Source organism: Papio anubis, chromosome 16 (genome assembly GCF_008728515.1).
Source record: "Papio anubis isolate 15944 chromosome 16, Panubis1.0, whole genome shotgun sequence".
NCBI lineage: Eukaryota > Metazoa > Chordata > Mammalia > Primates > Cercopithecidae > Papio > Papio anubis.
Genome location: NC_044991.1, coordinates 69,470,629 through 69,484,795, shown reverse-complemented (window position 1 = coordinate 69,484,795; position 14,167 = coordinate 69,470,629). Strand labels below are relative to the sequence as shown.

Sequence of the window (14,167 nt, the reverse complement as noted above, 5' to 3'; positions counted from 1 at the left end):
GCTTGGGACAAGGTGGGCAGTGGTAGTGGAGAGAGACAAGACCAGAGGGGTGGGCAGGAGATTCATCATGGAGGGCCTGTGAGCTGGGTGAAGTGGTTTGAAGTTTACCTTGTGGACAACGAGGCAGCGCTGATGTATTTCAACTGAAGGATGGAGACTAAGACTGAAGGGGAACAAGACCAGAGGCAGAAAGACCAGACGGGAGGCTGCTTAAATAATCCATGTGAAACACAAGGGTGGCTTGAACAAAGTGAGAATGAAATTAAAGAGAAGGAAGCAGCTTCAAGAGCTTTTCTGGGGTAGAATTAATAAAGCATTGTGATTGATTCTAAGAGGGACATCAGAAAAAAGGAGGGCTCCCATATGTCTAGACTGAGAAGCTACGTGGATGGTGGCACCATTTATGCAGAAAGGGAAGTCTAACGGAGAAGTAGTTTCGGTGGAAAAATGACAGATTTATTTATAATCATACTGACCTTTCTGGGTTATTCTAAGTCTTAGAAACATTATATGTGAGGCGCCCAGAAAAGTACCTGGCATGTCGTGGGTGCTTGATAAGTGGTGCCTCTTACTTTTGTTTCATTTTTTAAAAATCTATTTCAGGCCCTGTTTTGTTAAATCATGATGTTCTTTTGCTATTTAGTGTGAGCTCTTCAGAGCCACAAGAATTGCAGTTTTGTTCACCGTACCGCACGTTTTCATGTGTGTTTCTTTCTCTCCTTCTCTTCTGCATGCTGCCTGGGGACTGGCTTCCTTGTGGTCAGCACCAATGGGCAGCGCCCAGGTGACCCCGGGGACTCCACTCTGCCTCCTCACCACAGGTGATCACCAGAGCCCTGGGCGGGTGGGAGGGGAGAGTTGCCCATGCTTAGTGGGTCCTCCAAGCCAGGTGCACCAGAGAGGAACCAGCAGTCCCTCCACCCCACCCACCTACTCACCCCTCCACCCATTCACCCATCAACCCACACATTCATTCATTCATCCAACCATCCATCCATCCCTCTGTGCATACACTCATCTGTCCACTCACCTATTCACTCATTCTACTAATGCTTACTAAGTACCTCCTGGGTGCCAGGCACTGTTCTAGGCACTGAGATGTACAATGAAGAGCAAAAGAAGATATGTTCCAATGCCTTTCCAGGAGACGAAACAGCCATTGGTCAAAAACCTACACAAATAAATTTGCCACTTTGAGTGGTGTTACAAAGGAAAGGTACATGGTGTTCAAAATAAACAAACTCATGTGCAGCCAAGGGAGTGCTTCACAGGGGAAGTGACAGCTGAGCTGTGATATAAGTTTGGGAAAAAGTTGATGTAACAATTCTGTGCCTAGGAAATGAGAAGCTCTCACTATGATCTCAGGTCTGCCATTTGTCCTGACAATTTACCCATACCATATCAGCCCGACTTTTCCTATCTGTTAAATAGGAATAATCCCACCTACCCCTTATGAGGCACCATTTACATTGTAGACTGTACACATGCAGAGGCCTCTGAGACTAAACAAGATAATAAATGTCAAAGGAGCTGCTATGGGTATGCCCAGTCCAAAGTCTATATTTGTTTGAAGTAAATACCAGCCCCTTTCCTCAAGTACACCGTAGGTGGAACTCATTTCACATGAATGTGTGCCATTCTTCAAAGGACGCAGAGCCACTCATGTGAGAGGTCGACGTCCATCGTGGGACTCAAAAGACAAGCCAACCTAGAGACCTCTTTATTGCAGGGTGCCTTTTTAATCCGTGGGAAGTTTCTTGGAGATTTCAAACCTTTAACTGTCACCTCTCTTAAAGTCCTTGCCCAGACAATGGCCTCCGGTCTGCTAATGCCTGAATGGTCATTTTATCATGGTGGAAAAGAAGGTGCAGCAGGCAGTGATGACATGAGTCTGGGCATCCAGTACCTTCACAGTTCACTCCTGTCCACCCCCTTTCCCAAACTCAGAGACATCACTGCTAGTGAATGTCTTAGGTTGAGTTCCCTGGACACTGAGACTGAGATGGAGATTCTTGTGCAAATTATTCATTGCAGAGTGTTCTCAGAAGAAAGGGAGGAGGATGAGATACGGCAGAGAACAAAGCTAAGGGAGGATGTGGAGACCTGCATCTGCCTGAACCCCGGGAAAAGGGGAGGTATGGAGCAGGAAATGTACTAAAGAGTTGGTCCCACCTTGAGGCAAGGGGGCCAATATTTGTACCATGGTGTTGGTCAGCCACTGGCTGTGGGCTGCCTTGGGAATGCATTACATCCTGGGGAAGTGGTTCCCTTTTGCCTAATGGTACTTCTCTTGGAAGGGAGGTATTTGTGAGCCATTTGCTGCCAGCACCCACAGCACCTGTAGAGTAGTCACACCAGCCCAGTAAAGGAGATTGGGGCTGAGCCTAAACAGTGTCCACTATGGGCGAGTTTTGTCTCTGCCTTTGTACTGCCATGGACACCTGTACTCCAGTGTGTCACTGCAAACATTACAGGAATTTCATCTCAGCCACTCCCTGTTAGATTACCTTAAGCAAGTTGCATAGCCTTATTTCACTTGCAAAACTAATTATCAGATGTGCTTCATGCAGTTATATTAAAAATTCCATTAGAAAATGCTAGGAATGTTGTGTGCGGTCACTGCACATAGTAGGTCTTTACTGAAATCAGTCCCCAGCCCTACCTTATCAGAGGCCCTTCCCAAAGGGAGGTAGGAGTTACAGATGGACACGTGGGAGTGTGCAGATCGACAGCGGGAGAAAAGTGACTCTCGCCACTGTGCACACCACCAATTTACAGAGAAACAATACTTCTCCAGAGTGTGTGCAAGCTGCTCTGTTTCTGCTGGGCCATTGTTCTCTGGGCTCTATTCAAGTCGAGCAGTCAGATAATATTTTCTTTAAACAGAGCGAATCCCATATCATGTGCTTTTGTTCTTACTTCTTGTCTTCTAAGGCGTCTGAATGTTCCTCCTCTGACAGGTTTATTTCATTGTGATCCATTTATTTCCACATGTTTCTCAGCCTCATTTGATGGGCGAGGTGCCTGTGAGTGCCATCCCTTTCAAAGGGTGTTTTTGTTAATGTTCGTCCCCTGGTAGCAATAATGGCTGATGTAAATAATAACTGCCTAGGTCTGAATGATGGGGATATTAGACTTTAAGCACAGGCAGCCTCTTTTCATATCAACACCAACTCAGAGAGCTGCAGGACCACATTATGTAGCAGGGATAAGCCGGCATTCAGAGTGAATGGAGGCTGAGTTCAGCTCTCAGCAATGCCACCTTCTGGTCTGGTGATCCTGGATAAGTTATTTTTCTTTTCCAGACTTCATTATCTTTATTTGGAGAAATTGAAATATTAATAACCACAGTCATAGTTAATCATGAGAACTAAGTGCAGTAAGAGCTTTAACTTCTTTGCCCATCTAGCTCCAATTAGTTCTTTAGCTCTTCTGGATTTATTGGTTTATCCTTCAAGGAATTCATGCTCTATGGCAAGATTGTGCAACCCCAGCACCATTGATGTCTGGGGCCGGATAGTTCTTTGTTGGGGGCAGAGTTAGGGGTGCTGTCCTGTGCACTGTAGGATGCTTAACGGCATCCCTGCCTCTCCCCATTAGATGCCAGCAGCATGTCAATCCCAATTGTAACAACCAAATACATCTCTAGACATTCCCAAATGTGCCATGGAGACAAAAATCATCCTGTTATAAACCTCCAGAGCCATACTGTTTAATAGAAATAGAATTTGAATATTGTATGTAATTTTAAATTTCTTAGTTACTTGAGAAAAGTAAAAAGAAACAGGTGAAGTTAATTTTAATAATATAATGTATTTAACTCAATACAGATGCTCCTCAACTTATGATGGAGTTATGTCCCAATAAATGTATCATAAGTTGGAAATGTTGTAAGTTGAAAATGCGTTTAATACAATTAACCTGCGGAACATCATAGCTTAACCTAGCCTACTTTAAATGTGCCATGTTCAAAACACTTACATTAGCCTAAAGTCAGGCGAAATCATCTAACACAAAGCCTATTTTATATTAAAGTATTGAGTAGCTCATGTAATTTATGGAATACTGTACTGAAAGTGAAAAGCAGAATGTTTGCACCAGTACTTAAAGTACAGTCTCTACTGAATAGGTATCACTTTCTCAGCAGCATTGTAAACTCCAAGAATCTTAAGCCCGCCTATCTTAAGTTCACAATCATCTGGTATATCCAAAATATTATTATTATAATATGCAACAGAATTAAAGAAAACAACAGATGAAAGCTATTTTACATTCTTTTTTTGTACTAAGTCTTTAACATTTGGTGTGTATTTTACACATAGAACACTTCAATAAAATAAATTTTAAAATTCAGTTCCTCAGTTGCACCAGACACTTTTCAAGTGCTCTAAGTACGTGTCTTCGTGACTACCATTGTGGGCAGCGCAGATCTAGAGGTAACACATCTAGGGTCATCTTTGTCCCTAGTTGCTGAATAGAAATGTATGTGTAGAGAAGAGGTTCATATTCAGTTACTTTTATTCCTTGTTGCTCTCTGGGGCTAGGGGATGTTTGGCAAAATCTGGAGATTTATTTGGTTGTCACAACTGGGTGCGAGGGGCTATAGTCACCTAGTGGGTAGAGGTCAGGGATGCTTCCATTGAGAGAAATAAGATAAAATCCTCTTTGGCCAGGATTGGGCATTTTTCTGCAGTGAGTTGACTGGAGGCTGCAGTAGAGAAGTGACCAGTTAATTAACATTAAGAGGACTCAGTCTTCCCCAGGCCCACCAGTGCAGAAAGAAGGCCTCTTCTCATATCCCTCCTGCAGTTCAGCCAGGCCTCAAGGGGGTGGCCTGGACCTCTGAGCCCAAGAGGAGACTGACAGTGTTCAGTCTGGAGGCCACAGTAGCTGTACTACAGGTCATCCTCAGGGGCAGATCTGACTTCATTGTCTTGGCCATGCCCAGTGCCCATTGTCAATTTTCTACAGAGAGAAGGGCTAAGGGACAAGCCCTCATCTGGAGCCCAAACTCCATTCCTTAAAACTGAGGGAACTTGGCCGGGCGCGGTGGCTCACGTCTGTAATCCCAGCACTTTGGGAGGCCGAGGCGGGCGGATCACAAGGTCAGGAGATCGAGACTATCCTGGCTAACACAGTGAAACCCCGTCTCTACCAAAAATACAAAAAATTAGCCGGTGTGGTGGCAGGCGCCTGTAATCCCAGCTACTCGGGAGGCTGAGGCAGGAGAATGGCATGAACCTGGGAGGCGGAGCTTGCAGTGAGCCGAGATCGCACCACTGCACTCTAGCCTAGGTGACAGAGCAAGATTCCGTCTCAGAAAGAAAAAAAAAAAACAAAAAAACTGAAGGACCTTGAGCCAATTACTCAGCCTTTCACCTTTCTGAGCCTCACCTTCTTCATTTATGAAATAGTAAAGTTGAGTCCCTGTACAGCCAGGCCCAATCATGGTGAGGGCCAACAGAAGAAATGGATGCACTCCTAACCCAGCTCCAGGTTTGAGCAGGTATTGGATACAACTTCCCTTATTATTCCTTTATTTCCTGTGCACCTCATGTTAAAACTCTCTCTTATTATTTCCCTGGAAATTCTTTAAATCAGGGCCTTGGCACAGTGACAGGATTCAGGTCATCATACACTCTGGGAGTGCTTCGCAACTGCCCTTAAAGCAACTTTCCCAGGGACGGCTCCACTTGGACCCAGGTAGAAGGAGTTTGAGCCTTTGGGACAAAGCTGTTTAGGCCAAGAGAAGATGATGAAGCAAGGCAGCAGTCTCCCTAGGGTCATGCCCTGGGCCCTGTGAGCTTGGACACCGTGAGGCCTCGGTGACCCTCCAAGGGAGCATGTGCCCAGTGGAAGGGGTTGACAGATGGTGTGAGAACAGGAACCAGAGGCAGGAGAACCAGGTGAAGCTCCAACCTGAACAGCGACCATGAGGGGAAAATGCTTGGTGGAGAGAGGCGGAAGACCGGCAGCAGAGGCAGGGGCATAGCCTGCCGGGAGAGAGGGGGCAGTTCTGAGAGACAGCAGCATTGGGAATATCCAATAAGATGATGAAAAGAAAAATATAACAGCAAATATGTTACATACTTCCTACATGCTGTGGAATGTGCGGAGTTTCACATCATTAATTCGTTTAAACTTCCCAGCAGCTCTGCCAAATACAGTACCTGTTAGTAGTCACAGTTTACAGATGAGGAAACTGAGGGTCAGATGATTAAAAATCACTCAACTCTGAAATGATGAAACTAGGATTCAAACTCAGGTCTCTCAAGACAGTCTGTAATTGTACTCTCCATGCTCTGTGCCCATAGACATTGGAGAGCACCTATTCTGAGCCAGCACTGGGAAATCCCATGGCAGGATGGTTCAGGACAGTCTCAGAAGCCACACAATTTACCATCTGAGAGGCTTTGAGCCCCAAAGTTTCCCCATTTTCTTATCTGCAAAATGGAAATACTAATAATGACCAGTTACTGGGAAGAATCATAAGATAAGAAACTTCATTATCTTAGTCATTATTATGATCCTACACCCATCTTACAGATGAGCAAATTGAGGTCCAGAGAGTGAGCAGCAGGCAAACTGACCATTGCTAAGATTCAGGCAGACTGAATCTGGGCCAGACTGTAATTGGTGACTGGGCCAGAACTGTGGTTCCTGAGAAATGTGAGTGATGGAGGAAATAGGTAAGAGCCCATCAGGGCCTCAGGCCTGGGGCACTTAAAGTGCCAAATAGAAGTCATGAATCAGGGCTCATCAAAGCTTTAGGACATAAGATGGATGGCTGGACACAGCAGCACAGCAACTCTAGCTCCTGCAGTGACCCAAAGTAAGAGCAAGACTGAGCTGAGATGGGTGAAAGGATGTGGACATCCCTGAGCCTTTGACTTGGGTATCCTCTAGTTCCCCTTGACCAGTGCTTTGATTGGTTCTGGAGTGCACAAAGGCCAGGGCTGTGCCAGAAGACTAGGGGCAGGGCTACAGCTGGAAGCCAGGAGGGCAGGTGACATCCAGGAGCCAGGCTGATCATTGCAGAGGACCCTCCTCAGCTCTTCTAGGCAACTGCTCATATGGCTGTAAGGCTGACACTACAGAATCGGGGAGGAGATGAGCCCTGGATCAAGTGCATAAGGATACTGTCCTTATCAGCAGTCTTAGAACAGATGCTCAAAGTTTGACAGACACAAGGGTATTGGTACATCATTCCAGCTGCCATTTTTCTGTTGCCAGTCTCCCCACTGAATCAAAAGACTTAATGCAGAAGAGGTTGTCATATCCCTGTAGGGTGTTCTATAGGAGGTGATTGTTAATGTTTGTGCTTCTTCAAAACAAATGTCTACTCAGGTAGCATATATGACTGCGGCTCTCACTGCACCTTTTTCTCTCCTGGGATATTCTCTTTAAAGCAAGGAGAAGTCAGTCTCCAGTCTTCCATTCAAACTGCTATTAAACTCAGATTCAGAAGTCAAGCATCATCCTTGCCTTCTCTTTTTCCTCATCTTCAATATCCAATTTATCACGAAATCTGACAGATACTGCCTCTGAAATTTCTCCTGAATCTCTGTCTCCTTCTTCCTCACTGCTACAACTCATGTCTGGGACTCATAAAGTTAGTGTCACAGATTCCAAAGTGGGGTCCCCATGTCTTTACATCAATCCCCTTCCAATATTTACTTCCCACTGAAGCCAGAGTGATCATCTAAAACAGAGTATTATTCAGGCCAGGTATGGTGGCTCATACCCATAATCCCAGCACTTTGGGAGGCTTAGGTCAGTGAATTGTTTGAGCCCAGGAGTTCGAGATCAGCCTAGGCAACATAGTGAGACCATGTCTCTACAAAAGTAAAATTTAAAAAAAAAGAAAAAAAAAAGGCCAGGCGCCGTGGCTCATGCCTATAATCCCAGCACTTTGGGAGGCCAAGGTGGGCAGATCACGAGGTCAGGAGCTCAAGACCAGCCTGACCAACATGGTGAAACCCTGCCTCTACTAAAAATACAAAAATTAGCCAGTTGTGGTGGCATGCATCTGTAATCCCATGTACTCAGGAGGCTGAGGCAGGAGAATCACTTGAACCCAGGAGGTGGAGGATGCAGCGAGCCGAGATCACACCACTGCACTCCAGCCTGGGTGACAGAGCAAGACTCCGTCTCAAAAAAAAAAAAAAAAATAGCCAGGCATGGCAGCACATGCATGTGGCCCCAGAACATGCCAGTGGCCCTAGCTGAGGTCAGAGGATCGCTTGAGCCCAGGAGGTTGAGGCTGAAGTGAGCATGTTCATGCCACTGCACTCCAGCCTGGGTGACAAAGCAAGACCCAGACTCCAAAAAAAAAAAAAAAAAAGTCTAATCCTGATTAAAATGCTCCCAGAGCTCTGTTTGTGGTTTGGGATAACTCGCCTGAATCAAAGGTCATTTACTACTTAGTCCCTATCCCTTTTTTATCTCTCCAATTTTATTTCCTCCTCAGCATCCTGTACCCCATTCAAATGGATCATGTGAGTGGTACTTGCCTTCTCACACTCTCCTCTCTTTGCTGAGATGTTCTCCCTCCGTGGTTTGCCTTACTCATCCTCTATGATCAAGTTCAGACAGTTTGATCTCTGCAAAACCTTAACTGGTCCCCGTTATCTCCAGATTGCACCCAGAGATAGTCAACTGGCTGGGCCAGTTGGCACAAAGAACTGCAACCTCCTCCCCCAGCCCTAAGCAAAGTTTTCTATTGAACATGGCATACGTTCAAGGTATAAGCATGTTTTGTTGGAGCTGTTTGGTTTCTATCAACTCTTTTGCTGTGCCTAGCACACATTGTAGTGTTCATTCATTTGGCCCCATGCATGAATGATTTAATAAGCGAGCAGATGGCTGATACTGATGGAGCATGTGCCAGGCATGGTATACTCACCCCTTCCCCATTTCTGCCTCCAGCCTGTGATGGTTCAAGCACCTCACTCTACTCACTTTGTACCATTTTGTTAGGCTAATTGTGAGTCACTAGTTTTCAATCCAGTATTTGAATTCCATGCAGACTCACCTGCCAAACTTCCTGGAGACTGAGTCTTCAGAGTCCTTATCTGGAGCTCCCCCAAATCTGCTGGGACAGGTCTTGCTGAGCCCAGTGTCTGGCCTGGGATCCCATGGTGTTGGCCCAGGAGAGGTCGGGCTGGGGGCAGGAATCATGGGCAGTCATAGGGAAGACCCTGTCTTAGGACTCTGACTGTGCCGGTGTGGCAAGTGACATCTACTACAACCACACTGGCCACTTCTTCTACCCTTCTCACCTCCCACTAAGAGCAGAGATGCTTTTCCATCCATCCTTTGGGGGAGGTGAACAGATCAGCTTTTAATACAGAACACAGTGATTCAGTGTTTCTGCTTTCAAAAGCCAAGGGGCAAAGGCTAGAAGAAAGAAAACATGTTCATGGTGGATTTGGCTGGAATCTCAACTATCAATGCCGTGCTCGCTGCTGCTCATTTTATTACCGTTGCTTGGATTAGTTGCACTAATCTGAAATTCCGTGCTGTGTGTTTACTGGCTCCTCTGTCTGATCCTGCTCACGCTCCCACTAATCCTTCCTATAGATTGCCTGCTTCCTCCCGTGCCCCTTCTCTCCTTTCCAGGCACTCTGATGCTAGCTGCAAGCTGCATGTTGCAGAGGTGTAATCTGGACAGAGCTGCCCCAGATGGGCAGATCTTTCCTTCTCCTCCCCTTTCTTGCCCCTCTAAGTCAGGTAATACAGTCACCCATTAGGGGATCCATTTGGCCAGGGTTGGTTGGAAAGAATTGAATTATATTTCTGAGTATGAGCCTGGGGGAACCTCGGCCTCTGGTGCACCCTGCTATGCAGTTCAGACAAAGGAAGCCGAGACATATTGTCCTTCCAGAAGCCTTGTGTTCTGCTCAGTCCACAACCAAGCAGGAACTCCCATTCCTCTTCCCACATGCTGTCTGTCCATTTGGCTGTGAACTCTGTTAGAGTTTGCATTTCATTTAGTGAAATGCGAAGCTCCTGCTCCTGCTTGTAGCCCATCCCCAGGCTGTGTGGGTCATGACTCAGCTTCACCTGGTCTTAGAATTTGAATTGTGTTCCCCAAAAAGATATGTTGAAGTAATAACCCCAGTACCTGTGAATGGAACCTTATTTAAAAACAGTATCTTTGCAAATGTAATTAGTTTAAAGTCAGAAGGGTGGACCCTAATCCAATATGCCTGGTGTCATTATAAGAAGAGAAAAACATCATGTAAATACAGACTCACAGGGAGAAAGTCATTGACAACAGGGTAGAGATTGGATTGATGCATCTATAAACCAAGGAATACCAAGCATTGCCAACCACTAACAGAAGCTAGGAAGAAGCAAAGAAGAGTTCTACCACAGTCTCAGAAGGAGCATGGCCATGCTGTCACCTTGATTTGGGACTGTTGGATTCCAGAATTGTGAGAGAATAAATTTCTGTCGTTAAACCACTCGGGTTGTAGTCATTTGTAACAACAGCCCTGGGAAATGAATGCACTTAGAAATGCAGTGATCCTGAGCACTGGCCAGTGGGCAGTGGTTGAGCTTCAAGGGCTGTGCTTTTAAAGTGGACAGACCTCAAGAAAACCTTGGCCAAAGCTGCCATCCAGAGAATCCCTTTGGCTCATCCCATCTCCCCTGTGAGATCCCCTTGTTGACCATATTCTACATTTGGCCCAGACAGGTCTCCACTCTGGTTCTGACTCTTCCTTTCTTGGTGTACTTTCTCCCTTTGAATAGTCTCAGCATCTGCTGCTGGTCATGCCCTGCCCTGGGCTTTGTTTCACAAGCCAGGCTGTGGTAACCTGTTCTCAGTGTCCTGGGATTACATGACCTGCAGACTGTCCCTGATTTGCTCTACATTGGCTGCTCCTGAGAAGCCTCTCTTTGTCCCATTGCTGCCCTGGGACTGCTCTGAGCTTCACAGGAAGAATTACAGTCAGGTCAGTGTGACCACAGCTCTCTCATACCGGCTGCCTGAAGAACTCTAAAGCGACTATCACTTTGCCACAGGGCATCCTAAAGAGTATGTGTTCTTCTTCTTACATCTGCTCTTCAGACTAAACCCTTAATCCCTAGTGCAGGCCATGGGTGCTCCTGTCTGCAACAGCTAAGCAGCTTTGAGCCTCCTGAGCTCCAGGCTCAAAGCACAGATTCTACAAGCAAGGAGCCAGTACTGTCAGTGCTGAGATGACTCAGCCTCTTCTTCATCATCAGCAGGGCAGTCTGGACCACAGGAAGTCAAGGTGCGGAGGGAAAAGAGAAGATCACTGAGTGGTCACAGGAATGCCCCATGTGTCCCACACCATGGATGACACGTGGAAATCAAGTCTGTGGTCTAGTTTTGCCTAAGCAGAGTTGGGCATGCCCTTTCCTGTACATACCTCTGTGTTGGTGCCCATCACTCAGCTCTGATTATTAGTTTGCACTTTCCTCTCCCTCTAAATAGTGAGCTCTAAGACAGTAGTGCTGTCTAATTAGCTCCCATGCTCAGCACCTTGCTATAGCCACTGTCATCATTATAATCCTAGCACCACTCAAGTTAGGCAATGTCCAGGACTATTCCTATGAAGCCAAGGGTTGAACTGATGCTGATGAGACCAAGGTAATGGATATAGTCCATGTGGAGGTCACTGGGCTTTGTCCAGTTATTTTCATGGCCATGGGCTAAATTTTATTTCTGAATAAAGTCTAAGCCACACTTGTGGGCCAGTTTGACCCTCACCATGGATGCAGACTGACTGCCATAACACTCCTAAACGCAAGCCACAAGTTGACTCCTGATCTCTGCTTTAGCTTTGACCCCTACCTCAGCCATATCCTGGTCATTTACCTTAACTGTGGTCTGACACCTAACCCAGTCTACAAAGTATGCCCGATACTTGGTTTCTTAGACAACCTTATACCCAACTCTAGTCATAGCTTGAGGTCTTAGTCTTACCACAGACTGAATCCTCTGTCTACCCCAGCTGGGTCTTGGCAGCCCTCATAGGTTAGGCCTCCTGGGCACAAGAGAAAGTAGTTGAGATCATTGGGAGGTATAAATGGATTTCCAGCTCACCAATGGTGAAACCTTTGAAAGAGTATGCCGTAGAAGGGGTGTATCAATAATGATTGTATCTGGCATCAGTTGGGTATGACTGCTCTTAAATAAGTCTGTTTTGCTCTATTTCCATGGATAAAAAAGACACTTTCTTAATAGAATAAAGGAGTTTTCTTGCATCCAGAAGAGGTTCTCTATCAGAGTCTCATTTAGCCATCTTTTGCAGTGTGTGTAACATGACTAAACTAGAATTTGACCTACACAGAGCATTTATAGTGTAAAACAAGGTCTATCTGGAAACATAGATTTAGGAGACCAAGCAAAATCAGCACTTGAGGAACAATTTATTTGAGTGGCCTGAGTGCTTTCAAACAATCAATTAAAGCTATTCCTGTCTCACAGGGTGCTAACCTCCATTCGAGGCTGAAAACGAGGGCAACTTCTGTCAGCAATATTTAGCAGTTTTAGTTGTATAGGCTGTGATGAAGTCAATTCTAACCTCTTAGGACTGACTGGGTAATACTGAGGAGTCTGGGATATTAGAAATATGTATCTTCTTTGCACTTAACAGTACTTATTAAATGGTCTTCCACAGCAAGGGTAGAGCTATCGTTGAAAACCCTACATCTCTGTGGTGTTTTCCAGCTACTTAATATTGACTCTGAGTTAAATTGTGACTAAAAGCAATTACTGTCATATGATGAATTGAGGCAATTTATTTATTACTTGAGAAACATCCTAGGTGATGTCACTTAGAAGAATGATGGAATAATCCTTCTCAAGTGCTCTATTATCAACCAGATCTGGTGAAGGAGGCATTGCTTTGAGGCATGGGGAGGTAGCCAGCAATTTAAAAAAATTAGTCACAGCGAGATCAAAGAAAGAATATTGGAGGCAAAGCAGAAAAAAATCACCTAAATATGAACAAGATTTGTCTCCCTATGGAATTATATGGGATTGTTTGGTTGCTAAATATCAAGAAAGGTATTATAGAGAAAGCCCAGCGATTAATAATAAAACTAAATGCAACATATGAAAGGCTTGGAGGTGGTGGTTGATATACAAGAAAAGTGAAAAGGATGAGGGAACTTAAGTTAAAAAGGTCAAGTTTAAATATCATTTGAGCAAAGTCTGTATAATTTGGCTCATGTAACAAGATTCACATGACATGTTCATCAATCCCTTAGATATTAGAATAGGATACGTGGGTGCGAGGGCATGAGAGGAGATAATCTTCAAGAAAGATGCATGAAATAGAACTGCATGATAGAGCGGGTGGCAAGCCTTGCAGGGACAGGCATCAATACAAAGAGATTTTAATCTGGCTGGTCAATGGAAGATGCTAGATCTAAATACGGGTCTGCTTCTTCAGATATTTGAGAAAGGACAACCACATTTCTCTGCTGAACAGTCTCTCCCCCTATTTATTAGAGTGATGACACAGTAGTACAATAGGTTAAAGAGAATAAACTGTGCTGGACTGCCAGGGCCCATGTCCCAGCTCTCCTGCTTGCTACCATTACTTAGTCTCTCAGAGGCTGTTCCCACATCTCAGAAATAGGTATAATGATGGAACCTGCTTCATAGGTGTATTAGTTCATTCCCACATTGCTATAAATACCCAAGACTGGGTAATTTTAAAGAAAAGAGGTTTCATTGGCTCATGGTTCTATAGGCTGTAGAGGATGCATAACAGCTTCTGCTTCTGGGGAGGCCTCAGGAAGCTTCCAATCATGGCAGAAGGCAAAGGGGCAGCAGGCATCTTACATGGCAGGATCAGGAGCATGAGACAGTAGTGGCGGGGGTGGGGGGGTGGAGATGCTACACACTTTTAAATGACCAGATCTCATTAGAACTCACTCACTCTCATGAGGACAGTACCAAAGGGATGGTGCTAAACCATTCATGGGGGATCCAACTACCTCCCACCAGGCCCCACCTCCAACCCTGGAGATTATAGTTCCACATGAGGTTTGGGTGCAGACACAGATCCAAACCATATTGATAGGGCTGTGAAGATTAAAAGAGAGAATATATGTGAAGGGCTTAAAACAGCAGCCTGGATTGTAGTAAAAGCCCTAAATGTGTTACCTCTTTATTGTTCAT

The 14,167-nt window shown here is 45.3% G+C and overlaps 1 protein-coding gene across 14 annotated transcripts in view; it reads left to right on the top strand.

The window, feature by feature from the left end:
• The window catches only part of PTPRT (protein tyrosine phosphatase receptor type T), a 1,118,479-nt gene that overhangs the window by 922,524 nt on the left and 181,788 nt on the right, over positions 1 to 14,167 (top strand). For 8 of the 14 annotated variants that reach the window (XM_009216109.4, XM_009216105.4, XM_021921808.2 and 5 more), the window contains exon 14: positions 765 to 821. The exons of the other annotated variants lie outside the window; for them this stretch is intronic. In XM_009216109.4, the coding sequence (XP_009214373.3) occupies positions 765 to 821 (57 nt within the window). The remainder of the gene's footprint in view (positions 1 to 764; positions 822 to 14,167) is intronic. 14 annotated transcript variants of the gene reach the window in all.